Here is an 18,721-nt window from a genome sequence, read left to right as displayed (position 1 = left end):
ATATATATATATATATATATATGTGTGTGTGTGTATACGAAAATCCTAAGTGCCCCCGGGTGAAAGATTTCTAGATAGACCCGCCACTGCGCCAGGACCGGCAAAACTGCAGTGCCTTATGTCCTAAGATGGCAGATGTGTGATATGTAATATACGTACTTTGAGGGCAACTTTTCCAACACAGGCGATTAAAATACTGGGTTATGAAGACACGATTCATATTTTTAATAAGAACAGACCTTAAATCAAGTACTGCAGTAAAATAAATAAGCTGGTTCTTCCTTCCGGACTTATCTGGACAGGTGCTGGTCATATGAAAGTTTGAAGGTCTTCCTTTTTCAATATAATAAAGATTTGAAAGGAATAAAGAGGAAAGATAATCACATGCACAAAAGTCGCATTGAATGCAATGAAGTAACATGCAGTTGTTAAATGTAACCGATCGATAAAAGGCGAAAGATCTTCAGATCAAATGTGTGTTGTTGTGGAGTATGCGTAGTTAGAAAGGTAAAAAAAAAATGCGAAGATACGAAAATATGTTAAAGAAAAATATGCTAAAAAGATGGAACAGTGTTGTAAAAGGTATGGTGTCGAGAAATTATACGGGAGTAGGTTTTGAAAATCATGTAATACTCTGACGGTTTAGTTGAAAGAAAACAGGCAGTTGAAACTTGCTGATATGTCCTTTCTGCAACAGAAATTCATCACTTGAATATTTGCAGTTTAAAGATCAGACACAAAGGTGTCTCCTGACTGCTAGCGGAGCATGTGCTCAGACAAGAACAATTTTTACAAAAAACCAGTACTGTGAAGTTTATTCGAGTAAAAAAAACAGTTAAAACTTCTTAAAGTCTAGTTTAATATTAGTGGCAGAAGTAAACTCAATAAATTTGTATTTGGTGTCTTTAAGCTCATGTAAATCTTACGGACAAAACAAAGGTGCCTGTTGTGCATTAAATTTCGAGGTAGAGTTTCCAGAAGGAATAAAACTTAAATGTCTTGAATGTTGCGTAATTTCATTTTAAAATTGCACAACCTATATTTGTAATATTTCCTGAAAATCGTTTTGGTTGTCGTCAAAGTGGGTGTTGACACTTCATAAAATTTATTCATTACCGATGGTTTCTAAGTATTTAACAATCGCTCGCCCTAGTCTCACAGGCTGCTGACACAGATAAGCCGATACATATATTTGAGTACAAAGAAAATCTACAAGAAATATTTTTAACAGAGATAGTAAGATATGAATTATTACACTCTTATCCTAACAATACAAAAATCAAGCTTATTTAATCTGGTGCTTGTCGTAGGAGGTTTTAAATGCTAGCCTCACCGTGACACTAGTTTAGCAATTGCTGCTTTATTGCATTCCTTTCTTATTTATGCGAAACACACCAGTAATCTTATCAAATTATTATATATGTGTGTTATTCATGCATTTAAAAATAAAACATTTCACGAGTCTGCACAGATCCAAACAGTAATCTCTCAATACCTAGCTCCCCAGTAGAGAAGTCACTACTTTATATTGTTGTAGTAGACGCCCAATGTACCAAAACAGAAATTTTGACGCCTCCGTTTTTCTTCTTTTAGAATTATGTTAAACCAGTATATTCAAGAGTTAGAGCAGGTCAGTATTACTGTTATGGGATTTAAATGCAGGATATATTTTTTCCTATGAAAATAATTATATTTTGTGTCAGAATGTTGCCAAATACTGAAGTAAAAGTAAGCTGAAGAGAACACGTAAGGTTGACAAGTTTCTGTGGCCTGGTTCCTGTACAAGGTGAAAAGGATAGTTATATGCACGACAGTACGCTACGGACTTACTCACCGTCTTATTTAAAGGTTGTTGAAATTTACTTGTATCTTTTCTCATTTTCAATCATCAGGTTCTGGGACTGTTGAGCTCAAACTAGGCTAGCTTGTTGAAATTAAGGCAGTGTTTGCTAGCCTAGCCTATGTTAGGCTATTCTTCTGTAGCATAGTCGAAGATGGGATATATTATTCGTCAGTTAGCCCGTCAATAGTTTTACCTCATTTAAGGCAGTCTAGGTAATTTGATGGGTGTGTCCTCCGATGGGCTACAGTATTTGATGTACATAGTAGCCTAAGTCAATTATAACCTGCTGTAGGCTAGTTAAAATTGATCCAGTAGTCTATTCTTGACAGGATGTAGTCTTAAGATCCATGGTGAAGTGAAAAGCCTACATGAGAGAGATATCCTGAATCCAGCCTATGGAAATAGGCCACAGTGTAGGCTGGGGTAGCAAATAATGTGATTGCTTCTGATGGGGGTGCCCCATGTATCCTAGTGTACCTACCATCTTATATTAGTATTTATCCCATCCTAACCTTTATTTTACCTTTCCCAATTGCATGCAAGCCTAGCATAGACTAGCATACATGTTTTTGGTATTTCTATACAGGTAGTGCTTGAATTACGATAACTTGCCTTACGATAATTCGATTTTGCAATGGGGCCAGCAATTAATGCCAATACGACAGTAGGGTAAATGCTTGGAGCGTGAGATGCTGCGACATTTGTCTGCTGTTTGGAAACTTCCAGAAAATGCATTCGAACGCGCCCCCATCAGCATCAGTGAGACTTGTGCCCCTACTACACAATGCGCTGAGACCTCTACGTTCCTATCAAAGTAACAGTTTTCTCCTAAATTACAAAATAATGGCATATTTCCGATTAAACAGAGGTTCATTAAGATTTAGCCGTGCACAGTGCTAACTTAATGGCCATGACGCTCCCAAAACTTTTACTTCAAACACTTGAAAAGTGACCGAGTGATGCCATCTCGATATTTGCTGAATCACTTGTGTAAACAAACTGCCCATTTCGTGTGTTAAATCTGCAAAATATTTGTACCCATAGACGCTGACACCGTTTCCTTGACATCAGTGGTAAAAGCTTGTGTTTTTGGAGATTGGACAGGAAACTCTAGCGAATTTTTGGGATGCCAGAGCGCTAGATAACATTTAAATAACTGAATAGCTAAAGGTTATCAGTTGAGTAAATGTATTACATGTTCATTATAATTTCAACGCTTTTGCTGTGAGCATTACGATGTAGCTGTTTTTTGCGCTTTCCTATTTTTTTTATTTATTAATATATATTACATACAGTGTAATATATATATCACATACAGTGTAAGTTTTGTCAAATATAATGGTGTTTTAAGTAATAATTTTGGATTTAAAACCTTTATTTCAGTCCTGTATTTTGCCGTCATGGCATCTTGACTCTCATACCAGTTCTACATAAATTGTCATACTCAACTTTCTTACATTTTGCCAGTGGTAAAACTCATATGTACATATTGCATGTCTCAGAAGTATACATAGTAATATGTACTTAAATAAATAAAAAGTCCTAACAACAAAATACTACATTTCTATCGTAAATAGGTCACTAATGCGTCGTCCGCTCTTGGATGTTTTTGGCAGCCAGATGTACAATAAGGCTGGAAAATTGTTCCCACCACAGTTTCGTTACTTTAATGGAGTAAAGTACTGTAAACAAACATTCTCACGTATTTTAAGTGGTATTTTGAGTGAGTTAAGAACAAACTGTGCATAATTACAATCAAATGAGCACTATGGAGCTTCAGTTGTGATGTCAGTAAGGATAAAACCATGGATTAAAGATGAAAATGCATTTCAGTTCAACCACATGACAGACGGGGATTCCTTGTCTCATATTTTCACTAGTATAGGCAGCAAAATGTTGTTTTATCGTGCTGATTACAACTCAGATCTTGAGTAATATATGTAAACATTACATATATATGCAATTAGTGTCAGTACACTGTTAAATGAGTGCTAGGAAGGAAGTGTCCAATCGCCACGCAATTTTGTCTCAGCATTTGGGAAGACGCCATGTTGGATTCCAGATTGCCTTCTACACCTATTTTACGAAGACTTCACATACTTATTTTAGCTCGTATGGCAGTTTCCTATAGCTCATTTTGTTAATGAAGCTTCAATCTTTTGAAGAGTTTTCTTAAAGGTTTAATTTTTTGTTATTTCTCCAATTAAATATCAAGTGAAAAGTGAAAATTCTGCCATCCATGTTTCTGAATCCTGATCAGTTACCCTATTTAGAAAGTATTTTAAAATTTTGCGTGGGCACAGGCAGCAGCGTACAATCAGGCAGCGAGAAAGACCAAATTACAATAGACCAGCTTCTTTTCCTCCATTGCTTTATCCCGTCTTCTAATTAAAAAAGTAAAAGAGAATGGTAAAAGTATTGTTGGTAACGTTATACTCTTGTGTAAATGCGTACAGCCATAAACAACCGAACGAGAAACTGCTGTTTTGCTGATAGCCAAATCGGATAATAACAGCTGTTTTCCTTGTATTTCAACCATCGTACAGTAGTAAACTATTACCATAGTTATGTTACAAATGATGTTAAGTAGAATAGGACTGATATATTTTTACAATGTATCCTTATTTGCCATGGAGAAAAGATTGGCAAGGAAATATACTGCTAAATTTAAGCTGCAAGTTGTAGCTGAAGCTGAGAAAACAATATTCAAGCTGCTAATGACTATAAATTATCATGCATTGGCAACATGAATAAAACTCGACCATAAATAAAATTGGAGAGAAAAGTATTTTAATCAAAACTGCTGGGCATGAAAGAACACATATTATTACTGTTTTCATGCCGATAAAAGATAAAAACATAAAGCTCGTATTATGATGAAATCAAGTGAAAATAGCAAACGGAATCTTGATTTTTTTACACACAATGAACATGCCCCCAATGGCCAACGTCATCTGTTAACGAAAAAAGCTAAATTAATTTCACAACGAGACATATTTAACTTATATTTCAACTTACAAACACTTCTTATAACGAAAAATAACCCTGTCCCATATAAATAAAGTATCTAGAAATTCATTTTAAAGCCTGACAGAAGTGGAAATTCAAACAAGAATTGCTTACTGAATGGAATAACATGAATTATCGAACAACCGCAAGCTGAATAGTAGCAGTAACACATTGGGCTTATGAAGTCTGACTGAAAGGCAAAAGGCACGAAAGTATCAATACTACTCATTAAACACTGAGCATGACAGCTTAAAGTGAAGTAAATTAAATAACATATGAATGAATGAAAAGAAATGTATGGTACAACACAATATCTGGGAAATACAGTGTTAATCTTGGGGAGCATGGCAGCACAACTGATTTCCATGAAGTCACACAGAGGAATAGAATGATGCATTGCCTTTTGGGACAGTGGAGTCAGACCCAGGTATACACAATGGGACTTAGTTTCTTTAAAGATCTGTCAGGTTGGTGTGACTAGATATGTTTTACATTGAGAAAGGCTCCTAATAAATAATTAGCTATTGAGAACAAACTTTGTGTTTGAAATGTTAATTATAGGTGAGATTTATTCAAGATCCAGTACGAGACATGAAAGTATTTCTTCAAACCAATTTTCTTGACTCAACAACCCTCTCAAAATGTTTGCAAGATACCTAGCTTGACAAGAAAACTTAAGTGGGGGTTCTAAGGAATTCAGTAGACAATTGTGGATCTTTTGGGAGTGAGGCATCTTTAAGATTCTTGCTGATCTGGCAGCCTTCTCCAAGTCTTCTCTACCAGTAAGTGCATGGAATGTCATTCAAGCATACCAAGAACTGTTCATAATTTTTTCACACCCTCACGCCTAAATTTTGGTTACTTGTCTTTATAAAAGAAGACAAATCGACTTATTTTGCTCTGGTAGAGACCTGAAGAAGAACCTGAAAATGAGGCCAAGTTACATGAGATTCTTCTGTCTGTAAGAGGTATTGCATTATGATTTAAAGTAACTTCACATAGGAATGTGACAAAAGAGAAAAGGTAGAAACATGTTTCTTTATTCTGAGAAAATATCTAAAGAGCTCATTAATGCATTGAAATTTGTGTGAAGATTAATTATCAAGTTCAACGAATTTTAATGAGGCATAGGTATGTTACTGGATAGTAGTTCTTCATTGGATGTTGGAATTTATGTGCCTATAATGCTTATATGGTAAATGCCATGTGTGGGAAAATACAACTCAACTTCATTCCAAATTTTTGAGGCATCATCCATTAGTGTTTGAAGGGGAGCAGATAGTCATCACCCAATTTTCTTATTTATTCTTTGTTACTGATTTGTCACCTTGTAATTAATTTACCTTGTACGTAACATGTCACTGTTCTGGTTCATAATTAATAGCAGAGATTACATTCTGTTGCATATATGACATTTTATCCATAAGAACTGGAGACCATGGAGACAATATGTATTTATAAAGGGTACTTGTACTTGTTAGTAACTTAATTAATCTCTGGTTAGACAAGAAGGCAAAAGAGTTATTACACTGCCTTCCACTGAGTATTGACAAAGCTCAACGCTTTTGTTGCGAGCCTGTTATTGCCACTAGTGATGAGATCAGTATCCTGCTAATCGTATAACTAACTAATTTTCTCCGTTTTATTTTTGTACTTCCATTCTTTTTTATTTTTATTGGTGTTATAATATCACCTTGTGCTATTATGTTATTGTAATGTTTTATTATATTAGAGTGATAAAATTTGCAAATAATATGTAGGTAATTATTCAGATACTGAATTACTGTATGCAGATTTTATTCGTGATTCATGTCACTGCGATACCTCAAAGATTGTAGTAAAGCAAAATAATTTTTATTAATTTTGAAAGTCTTTATTACACACCCTGAACTCATGATCTTGGCCAAAAATTTCATCTGGAAAACTCTTACAAAAAAAAAAAAAATCAAACAGACTTTGCATTTATTATCTAATAAAAGTTTCAAAGCACAGATATTTTTATGAGCTGAATCTTTGGTGGTTTTACATCCACACATTTTATCAAGTTTTCTTTGTTTACTCACTCCACCTCTGGTGCTTGACAAAGCTGCTTCCTCCTCTGTCATTTCATCTGACTCATGACCAGTATATAACTACAGTATCATAAACATTACAATATTCACTACAGTCACTATCAGAGCTATCTAATAGTTCAGGTCTACTACTATCATTGTTATTTCCAAATAAAAGCATCTTTACTACTTCATCATTGAGAGAGACCTCCTCCCTCTGTGGCATTTTAATGGTTACTGAAGGTCTAGCCCTTGTCCTGAGATTATCTGTAAGTTGGAATCAGATGTTGCCATTTGTCTCTAAAATATAGACAAAAGCTCCTTACAGTGATGAGGGAAATGCAAAATTTGTTATGAATTGCCTAACTAGAACTAAAAGAAGTGAGTGAGGAGATCAGTCCATGTCATGGAGGAGACCTTTTGATGACTGAGTAATCAGTCCCATGCAGTGAAGGCGTAAGTAAATAGGAAGTTTGCATGCTGTATGGGAACAGAAACTTATGGTGTTATGTCTAATTAAAACAAATTTCATATTTATTGGGACACTCATCCTTCCAGCCTCTTTGATTGGTTTCAGCCATTTTTGCCATTGCTTGCCAAATCTGTAAATAACATATGTGATGTTGTAATTAGGGGACTTCCCATAGTGGTTAGATGTGCATTGAAGAGAATAAGCTGAAAATTTTTTGGCTGGTGAGTGACTCAGCCTCTGTTTTATGCATTTTGGCATAAAATTCTGTTTAAGGTTTATTTTTATATTCAATTCTGTTTTTATCCAATATATGGGTTTAGAATTCCAATATATGGGTTTAGAATTCTGTATACAGTGTACTTGTGCTTATTCATTTAATGGGTCTAAACTTTTTGTTTCTCATCAGGATCCTTTTGATGGAGAAGAATTTGTTGAACGATTAGCATGGCGTGTAAATGCCAGCATATCACCACCGGGAACAAATGATGCTAGTTTCAATCCGGATCTTTTACATGAAGCTTTTACGCAGGCAATCAAGTAAGTGTAAAAATGTTGTGTAGCACTTTTAACTGGATATTGTATTTAGTCTTCATTTATTAGAAAAATTTTGTTTCTGTCTAGCTGTGCCAAAGTAAGATTCTGGTAAGCCCTTTTCTAAGTTTCATATTATAACCCATTTTCATGTACAGTATTGACAAAAATGTAATTTTAAAAACATTGCTGTTTTCTTTATGAAAAGCATGATTAAATAAATTACATTCCACTTAAAACTCATCACTTATAACAGTTTAAATTGTTCTTCAAGTTGAAAGGACTGTTAAAAACCCCTAAGTGGCTCATTTAGAATCAGGGACTAGGATTAGGGCTTCTGGATTTTTAATGGTCAGTGGAGCCAACTTGGAGTTATGCTCTTGCACCAGACACCATAATAAATAAGAGTACAGTAATTGCAAGAGTGATGTAAGTTTATGTACCTAGGTACTATGTTCACCTTTCAACCTTCCAGTTCTTCCCAGTCAGGGGATGGGTCAGGATTGAGAGTCTCTTAGGGTATTTCATAAAATGACAAGATTAGCAGGAGGCAGCATTTGCCCTGTATTTATGCTGTTGAGGTAGATAACCCAAGAAAGTCTTTTTGTTGTAGGATTCCATAATGAGCAGCTGACTGAGGTACTGTATTGGGATGATGATGGTAACTTTTCTGCAAAAGACAGACTGGCTTCCAATCCAGTCCTAAGCTCTTCATTGGGTGAGTCAGTAGAGTTGTGGCCTGGCAACTTGCTAGGCCCGAGTTCGCCTATCCGCCCGGCTAATGAAGAGTTAGAGGAATTTATTTCTGGTGATAGAAATTCATTTTTGCTATGATGTGGTTTGGATTCCACAATAAGCTGTAGGTCCCGTTGCTAAGTAACCAATTGGTTCTTAGCCACGTTAAATAAGTCTAATCCTTCGGGCCAGCCCTAGGAGAGCTGTTAATCAGCTCAGTGGTCTGGTAAAACTAAGGTATACTTTTTTTTTTTAGATGCACAAAAAAGGAGAAAGACCTACATTAGTATTACTCCTGCCAGAGAAGCCTAATCCCAAAGCTTGTATGCACCGAGGTTTAGCAAGGCTCTTAAGAATTAGGGAAAGATTACATTTAAGAGGTTTGAATATTTTCAAAGGAATTTCCGTTTTGATATACTGACACAGCTTCTACAGTTATACTGAAAGACCCTCGTTAAGTCCATGAAAGTCAAGGACTAGGGAAAGAGATGTATAATCTTTAATTAATGAGACCAACAGCATCTGCTGTCTTCTGAATAGGAAAAATCATCAGTTTGGTAACTGTAATTGGGACATTTACCTAATACAAATGCCTTTTGTTGTACTAACTACAGAAGTTCCATTTCAGTGGTAGAAACTGAGGTCAGGATCTTTTGCAAGGCTTGGATTTTGTCTCGGCTGCCTCTGCTGAAAAGTCTTTGAGACATGGTTGGATAGCCTTTGGATATAAAAGTCTAACATTTGTAAATTCCTTTAGAGATTGTGAGCCTGAGGTTGGCAGACAAACTCCCAAATTAAGAACTCCCAGGGAAGATCTTTTAATGGCAGCAAAAGGTGGGTGAACCATTCTTATTAAGGCCAGCATGATATCACTAGAGTTCCATGCCTTTGATTAGACCAAAGATTGGAAAGCAGAAACTTCCAGTCTGTTCCAAGGATGCAGCAGTGAGCCTATCATCCAGTCCTTTTTGAAATGCATGCCTCTAAAACTGGAGCTACTTTACACTGGGCTAATACATTATAGTATAACTTTACCCAAGGTTTCAGGGCAACTGAGTTACTAATTTGTTGTTCTTAAGAAAAAGGTGCTGTTTATCAATTTTTTTTATAGTACTTTTTTGATAAAAGCTATTGTAATGTATTGTAACAAGCAATACACTGTACTGACCAAGACATCATATACTCCAATTTTTCTGGATATGGTGGGAAATCTCCCACAACTAAAACATGTAAATTTTGGTGAAATACTGTGCATATGCATTATGGAATGCCACACTTAACTTTCATTTTTTAATGAATTCATTTAATTTTTATGATGGCGTATCTCATAATTCAAGGATTTACAAGACCAGAAAGTGTGTGCCATTTGGCTGACAATTCAGTGAGCAAACATGAGCTAAGTAATTGTCATCCTCAAGTTTGTTCAGGTAGAAACAGTGTGATCACATACAGCCCTAGCAGGAAGAGCCATGGTAAGTCCTCATGTTGAATGTTAAATCGATGCATATTTAGCACAGCCCTGTGGCAGCAACGCGGCACCCCAGGTAAACCCTATTTGCAGTCATATAAAGGTGTAAAAATAACATTTTGATCCCCCTGTAGAGTCCAGTTCCTAGAAATCTATGTACTGTATTGTCAAAATACAGAAGTTTGGGTAGTGAGATGCAGGATCTGTTGCTAAAGGATCTATCCATTATCATACAGTAGTTACTCTTTTTTTTTTCATTTTTGCCCACAGCAAGATTTGTGTCAACAACATAATAATTCTGACAGATATACCCAGGAAACGTCCAGAATAAGGAAAGCTCCACACCTATCACACTTCTTTAAATTCTCCAAGAATCTAGAAATGCTGAATCTTCTTATCTGAAGGGTTCTTTTGCACAAACTGCCTAGACTAAACACAAGAGATCTCCCTTCACCTTTACTGGGGAATTGGTTTCATTCTACAGTTGATGTGGGATGACATGTTTCCTTCAGTACTATTTTTTCATAGATAGCTAGCCTTATTTATTTCTGACATGGCAGAAATCATTGGCAGTCTGCACCTAGTCTTCGAGCTGTTTGGGCTTAAGTTCTTCAGTGGATCTGAGTCAGTTATGTCAGTGCTTTGAGAAAAAGGGTCCTTGGGAGGCCTGGAACCTCAAAAGAGAGTATGTCTTTGGCTAAATGAAACTTATGAAGCTCCATATGAGCTCTGTTTAGGCTTTTTTTGTCTTTCTCATACTGTAGACAAACTTTCTTCAAATTTCTGTGAATACAAAACAAGTCTGATCTGTACACTCTTGAGTAACATTACAAATAGAGGATTTAGAATGGATCAGTTAATTTATGCTACAGTACTTATTGCCCCTTTGCCTCTCTGGCACTCTTATACCAAACCACTGTAAAGAGAGCCTTCTTATGTGCCTTGTCAGAAAAGTTCATTGGTCTCTCCAGTGAACCAAAAGATTCTGAGAAATGCTTCCAGATTTATCCTGTCTAGGTACAGATCATGAAGCAAATAATCATAGGTACTACACCATTCTGACTGAAAGTAATTTTCAAAGACTGATGGGAAATGATAGATTGCAAAGCAGTACTAGTTACAATGGTTGTCCATGAGGTCAAAGTTCTTTCGGATGTCAAACTTTATCTTGATATCAGTACACCCTTCATGGCATGCAATTAAGTTCATGATTTTTAAACTCTGGAATATGGCTCACATGTGATCATACCTGTACTAGTAGATCCTGTGGTAGGAATGTGACAGACAGTCCCTCATTCAGGTGAAGTTCCTGACTCCCCAGATTATTATTTTCATCACCATCACCTTTTTTCATCTATAGTTTATCCATCATGGCAGTCTCTATGGTAAACTTTCTCAAGCTTATTTTCTCGTAAGTGACTCCTAATAGGGAAGTGGTGTTCCCTAATAAAGTAGTTGCCTTTGTTGTGAAATTAATATAATTTTCTGAAAGAATTAACGCTTTATACAAACCCATTACTCATAAATGTGACTTCCTTTTTCAAAATCTGCTAATATCTCACAGCTTGAGGATCAGATAACATGGAGAATGAGACCATTACCTGGTTGAGATCCTGGGATCCTCTTCTCATGCTTAGCACTAGACTGACTGCATTTTTTGAAGGACTGATGTGTTTCAGACAATTTTGCAACCATGAATTAGACTAAATTATAGTTAAGGGGCTTACATGTATTTTTTTTAAGGAATTATATTTTTTGTTCATTTGACTGTAAATGATGGATGATTAATAGTGATTAAAGTGATGGCATCCTTATGTTCTTGGTAGTTTTGTTTTATGCAGCAACCATTGCTGGTATCCATCTTTAATTTTTCAGTTTTGAATGGTTTACTGGCATCCTCATGATCTTGGTGGTTTTCTTTTGAGCATCAACCTTTGCTGGTTTCCCATCATTTTTCAATTTTGAATGGTTTACTGTACTTTCTTTGCCGATGTCAGCTTAATTGTTAAGAAGTAAAAAGCAATTGTAGTAAGAAAATAGAGATTTTTCACTCACATTAATACAAATAATGTTAATTGCCAACTTGTGCAGTTCAAAAATGTTGAGTTATCTGAGGTTTTATGTAGCTGTACAACTTATGAGAGAAGCATAGATGCAAAGTTGGCAATTTTTTATACTACAGCTGTATAGTATTGTTAGTAATGTAGCCAGTCTTATTAATTATTTCTGTTTGACTTGTTTTGACAGAGATCTACAAATACTGGATGAGAGAACAGCCAAAAAGTGTGAACGATTAGAAGCTGCTGTAAAAGATGAAGAAGTTAGACATTGGCATAATATTGCACAGCTCCTTGATAACAATAGGGTATGATATTTTTAAAATCTAACTGTATTTTAGTTGATATTTTACTATAATAACAGATATGTGAAAATTCCAAAACTTTCAGTAGAAATTAGGAAAGGGATGGGATAGGTATTAGGTTAAGAGCTAGGCTATAAACACCTAAACCTAGGAGGTTATATTCCCTATTTATTTTGATCATTTGTAAGTTAGCAGCATTACACTGAAAGTTATATGTGGCTTTTTTGAAAATTTTTCCAAAAGCTGGGAACTCTTGGTTAACAACAAATGATTAGATATTGGGAGAGATAAAAATAAAAGTTTTTGGGTAGAGAGGCCTTTTTTATTGTGTTGTTCAGCCTTGTTTCAAATGTTCCAGGCTTAGAAAATGAAAATCTTGTTCACCATTGTTTTGGATTTTGTCCTCCAAATTTGATAATTAATTCTCAAAAGAGAGTATGAATGAAGGTTTATTCTCCTCTTAACCTGTAAGATTTCATTTCTGCTCATAGGGGTTTGATATTAATGTAGGTGTGTCCTCTCTCAGTGTTTTTTTTTTACTTGTTTTAATAATATGGATAGAAAGTATATTAGGTAGATTGCTGAGACATTCCTAAACTCACAAAGGGCCTCTGTAAAGGCTTTTTTCTCAGATTATAAGTAAAAATTGGACTAAAGTAATGTTAGATACTGTAGTGGTAATTTGGAAAGCTAGGTGGGAAGTTACCATAGAGATGAGATAAGAGATTAAAGGCAGAGTCAGTGTAATTACGGCTGTGTTGCAAAGAACCTGCAGTACTGTTTACTGTACAGTATGTTTTGCAAGGCACACTACAGACTTAATGCCGTGTAGAGTTCATTGAGACATTAAATCCAACAGACTAAGGAAAGTTAACTTTATTATTAAAGAATCCTATTGTATGGGCTGGAAAAAACGATTCCATTTCATGTATTAGTGAAATTTTTAATACTTGAGAGATTTTTTATTAAAATTTTAAGATATTCTGAGCTTGAGGAAGTCACAGGTTTATAAATATAATATTTTTATAAATATAATTGTTGATTTTTATTTAGTGAATAAAAATATTACTGCCTTAAATATCAATAGTGTAGGCTGATTTAATGTTATAACTCAAAATTGGACCAGCAGTCCTCTAGTTATGATGGGGATACGTTACAATGACCCCATCGTTACTCAAAAATATCGTAACTCGGAGGCAGTCTAGCCTACACTATATAATCAATACATACAGTATACTGTACTGTTAATTCTTTTTTAGTTTTAATTGGTCTGTAATTATTAATATCAGCTAATTCTCTTGTATTTTTAATTGGTCTGGAGGTTCAGTGCAGACTGGAGATTTAGCAGCCAATGCACCAACAAACAAGACTTATGATAATACAAACAGAGAAATTGCAAAACACAAACAAGAATCGAACATTCACTGTACTCACCAAGATTTGGTCCGTCAGTTCAAAACGGACAAAAATCACACACTAACACTGACACAACTTTATACTGTAGACTGGGAGTGCAAATGAGGTATCGGTCAGGGCGAGAGATACGGACATTCCAGCCTCTCGGGGCAATGTTTCGTATATCGTATGCTGCTGCCTTTGCCTGTCGTGTGAGATTTAAAATATTTTCAATATTGTCGTATTGGTATCGCCATCGTAACTGGTATCGCCATCGTAACTTTGGAATATTGCAACTCGAAGCATCATAACTCAAGGACTAGCTGTATGTATACTGTAATAAGGCTGTACCCTTATCATTAAGAAAAAATTAAATAGTTTTTAAGAATATGTTTATGTTGAAAATATTTTTATGGGCGGTAATCTAGCAGCATCATTTAAACTCCTGTATACATTAATTATAGACGCATTGTTATGTAGAAAACTATCGATGATGTTTTATCTACTAGGGCACTGAGAAAGGATATATGATGGTAGAAAGCTATTACACTTGAAATACATGTACTAGTTATCAGAGTTTTATGAGTATAGAGTACATTAGGCAGTAGGCCATTATATTTGCCAAATTTTGGCACTTGATGTGGTTTTTTATTTCTGCTGGTGGATTTTTATATTAGGTAATCAAAAAATTGTCTGACTTAATGTCAAGATTTATATGAATTGCAGTACATTAAATATTTAGTGTGTATTACGCTGATTCAGTCCTTTTTACAGTGTAATGGTAAGAAAATGGTTTACTTTAAAATTATGATTAATTTTAACTAGCATGCTATTTGAAGTGTACTTTAAAGTAGACTTATAAAACAGCCTGGTCTTCTGAGTTTTACTTTACAACAGATATGGGTATGCTCCAGTTTCTACTTATTGTTAGATATGCTCCAGTTTCGACTTATTGTTAGAATATTTATATTCCAGGTTTAAATTTGTCATGATGCCAGATAACTCAAAATCATTCATTCATTCATTCCGGGTTTAAATAATGTGCGAAGTAGATATAAATCAACAAACCTAAGCCTCTGTACTTAGGTGATGTATTTTGGTCAGGCATTATCTTCTGTATGTAATACAGATAGCCCTTTATGAATCAGGTGCTCTTGGGACCAGAGGAATCATGGATTAATGAAAATTCTAATTTCCAGTAGGATTACTTCTTAACAATAGGTAACAACCTCATCATCCCTTTGAAATCTTATGATCCATATATAATCATGTAATATTTGACTTAGAGTAAAGTTTGACCCCAGCTTTTTCCCAAAATCATATTTTAATCATGTAGTTCATGTTCAGTAAGAGTCCTAATTTTTAGTTAGTGAGCTGTTAGTTAGGCTGGCTTTTGCTTCAGAACATTGACTACACTTCAAAGATCAAAATCAGTGTTATCATATGCTTTAACACAGTAAATACTTTCTTAGGCTATAGGCTATTACTTAGGATATGTTTATATGCACTGAAAAATTATTAACAAAATAAAGTAAAAATATTTTGTAATGATGGATAAGGAAGAAATAGGCATTATATTACTGCTGGACAAACTGCATCAAAACATTGAGCTGTTATACACCCGCATTGAAAGTGAGAGTCACTTTAAGCTTTCAACATAAAATAATATGTCAGTGCATAAGAAAACATATGAATTTTAAAATCATTACCAAAGTGAAATTAAGAAAATGTACCATATTAATAAATAATAAATCTGAAAAAATACACATTTTGTTACTAGTACATGAACTGTTTCAAAACAGGCTGTAATTCACACTATCGTAGTGATAATATAATAATACAATGTAAGCTTTTAACATATAAAAGAAGTTATTGATTGTTATAATGAACAGTCAGTATTACAGTATAAAGATAAGGCATTTTATTACTAAGACAGACTACAGTATTTACATTTACAGGAATCTTAATTGTGTGAGTTTCTTTTTAGTAGATTAGACAAATTTAGACTTACCAAACTTGAGTTGTGTAAAAAAGGGACATTATTAACAATATTCTTAAGCAGGGTACTACAGTACTTACTTAAATTGAAATTAGCAAACACCAGCTAGCAAGGATTCTTTATGTGTTCCCCTGTCAATTGAGAGTATGTACAGAATTGTGAAAATTTTAGTATAGAACAAAGTGTTACAGAAAAAATGGTACTATTAAAAGTACAGTACTATATGTAATATATTCAAAACTTTGACAAGTGCACATTAACAAGAAGAGGGGATTTTTTTCACTCAGTGGTTTTTCCATCAGCTGACCTCGCCACTTTTCCCAACCTCCCCACTATTAAGAATATACACAGCTATTTGTACAGAACAGAAATGTTTGAAAATGATTTTGTAAGTATCATATAGTGTATGGTAAACATCTAATAAAAACATTACAAATAGGTTGCCTCTGTATGACCAAAAACTCCTATAGTATTTTCAGTGTATACTATTCAGTGGGTAACATCCAGTAAACACAGTTGTATTTCTTAAGTTTATTTTCACCATTACACACTTGTTTATTCCTCCTCCACTTTGAAGTGCAAATGCGTTATAACCCGTCATAGTATACTGAACTGTAAAACCTTATATTAATAATTACTGTGATGTATTGTTGAAACTAACCTAGCTTTTTGCAGTGCAGTTTGGATGTGCTGTGCATGCACACACAAACACAAACACGCAATGTGATTTTCACAACACAGGATGCACTTCCTTTTTCCACTGGAGCTCTAACTGCGGTTGAATAAGATTAGATTATATATAAATGCTGGAAAACACATCTAATTTAGTACAGCCAAAACAATGTGAAGTGGCCATGGACATTTCAAATTACAGTAGCCTTGGAAATTTGAAAATGGTGCCAAAGTATTGAGGGAATTGAATTACAGTCAGGTGGATTAAAGAATGTCTTCTTGTACTGATTATTTAAATATGAGGTAGTCTAATTTGTTGATAAATTTTGACATGCTACTAAGTCTAGAGAGAAACTTGATGATTGTTGTACCTTTCAGGAAGCATTTCAGAGCTTTCAGGACTTAGACAGTCACATTAATAGTGTAGCTACAAAAGTGGTCCATCTTGGAGATCAGCTGGAGAGTGTCAATACCCCTAGATCACGAGCTGTGGAGGCCCAGAGACTCATGAATCACTTCAGGGAGTTTCTTTTACCGGGACCATTAGTTTCAGAAGTGTTCACAGACAAAACCAAGGTGAGTTCCATTTTGTTTTGGATGCAGTACATTTATTCTTTTAGCAGAGCTAGCTAAAAATCAGGTGGTATGCAGAGATGGCTAAATATCAATTGTAGACAAATCTGTCTTACATCTTAGAAGAGAGGATTAATGTCATCATCAGTGACATGTTACACCAGGAAAAGAAAGTGGTCAATACCTCTCCTGTAATGGTCTAGAATTAGCTAATAGAGAAAGTTCTTGTGTGAAGTATGTTCTCTAAAGAACAGTAATCATCAAGAGATTTCTCCATTCCTAAAAACTACTGAGGCTTGAGGGCTACAATTTGGTATGTGTGATGATTGGAGGGTAGATGATCAACATATCAATTTGCAGCCCGCAGCCCTCTAGCCTCAGTAGTTTATAAAATGTGAGGGCGGACAGGAAAAGTGTAGATGGACAGACAAATAGCCATCTCAATAGTTTTTTACAGAAAACTAAAAATCAGGAAAACCATCTTATAATCTAAAATTGCTTATCTTACACTTTAGTTACATTTAATTAACAGTGTGGGGACTTTACAGTTTGGATTATGATAGGGTGATGAAAAATGTATGTAATTCTGCAGTGTTGGTAGATATGATGGAGAGAAGAACTAGAAAGTTTGGGTAAATGGAGTGGAAGAGGTACAGGCAGTCCCTGGTTATCGGCGGGCTCGGTTATCAGCAATCCAGCTTTGTGGTGCTTGTCTAGCAACGAAAATCAGTGATTTCCGGCGCCGATTTCTGCTTATCAGCACTGATAATTGGGTATTGGTGCCAATACATAACTAAAAGAGTCTCTGATCTCCGGTTGTTGGCGCCAATAAGCGCCTTCGGTTATTGGCGATTTTCGCACGTTGTCACTCTGTCAGAACAGAACCCCCACCGATAACTGGGGGCTGCCTGTACTTAATGGAGTAGCCTTAATATTCAGGAAATGAAATAGTGTATGCAATATATTACATAATGATCTACGAGCTGTGTGTGTGTGTGTGTGTGTGGGTATGTATAAAGCAGCAATTGTTTTGGAAGTTTACTTCATCATTGGTTCATCCTTGTTTTAGCAGTTAATGGATGAAGATGGTAGTAATTCTTCTCAAGATCATTGAAAACCTTGATGGCTTGACATTGCTTTTGGAAACCATGCTGAATTTGGTTGGGTAATCTAAACTTGAGCTATAGTTAAATATAAAGCTGTATATTTGGTAGCTGATCACAAATATGAATGCGGTAATACAATACAATATACTGTTGCAATTTGCTTGCGATTCACCAATACTGCAAGTATTTGTTTTTTCTCTGAAGCCACTTCCTGTTGTGGAAGAGACTTAATGTTAAGAATTCTGTACTGCCACCACAGTTAATTGGCTTTTATATCAGCCATAAGTAGCAATCAGAGGAATCTTAAGGTAAAGGAAATATGAGAAAAGTATATGTACTGTACAATGTTCCAAGGAAATTTATGTTATCTCACTTATTTATACACTGCATGGTACCATCCACACCCAGCATGCCTCACTTTAGTAATGCTAAATAGCTCCCATTCCCAGCCATTTCATCAAGTTCATTTACAGCCAGTTTTCTTAATAGTGGATATGGTTAGTTA

General features: G+C 35.1%; 1 protein-coding gene across 2 annotated transcripts in view; it reads left to right on the top strand.

Annotated features, from left to right (window-relative positions):
* Positions 1-1,508: 1,508 nt before the first annotated feature.
* Positions 1,509-18,721, top strand: part of Sec10 (Exocyst complex component Sec10) — a 50,452-nt gene continuing 33,239 nt past the window's right edge. Inside the window, exons 1-4 of one of the 2 annotated variants that reach the window (XM_067121962.1) lie at positions 1,509-1,630; positions 7,782-7,912; positions 12,357-12,474; positions 16,916-17,113. In XM_067121962.1, the coding sequence (XP_066978063.1) occupies positions 1,598-1,630; positions 7,782-7,912; positions 12,357-12,474; positions 16,916-17,113 (480 nt within the window). In that variant the 5' untranslated portion in view covers positions 1,509-1,597. Of the gene's footprint in view, positions 1,631-1,694; positions 1,849-7,781; positions 7,913-12,356; positions 12,475-16,915; positions 17,114-18,721 lie in introns of those variants that run through there. The other variant, XM_067121961.1, reaches the window with a different exon arrangement.

Source organism: Macrobrachium rosenbergii, chromosome 20 (assembly GCF_040412425.1).
Source record: "Macrobrachium rosenbergii isolate ZJJX-2024 chromosome 20, ASM4041242v1, whole genome shotgun sequence".
In the NCBI taxonomy this organism is placed as follows: domain Eukaryota; kingdom Metazoa; phylum Arthropoda; class Malacostraca; order Decapoda; family Palaemonidae; genus Macrobrachium; species Macrobrachium rosenbergii.
This window is presented reverse-complemented; position numbering and strand designations above follow the sequence as displayed.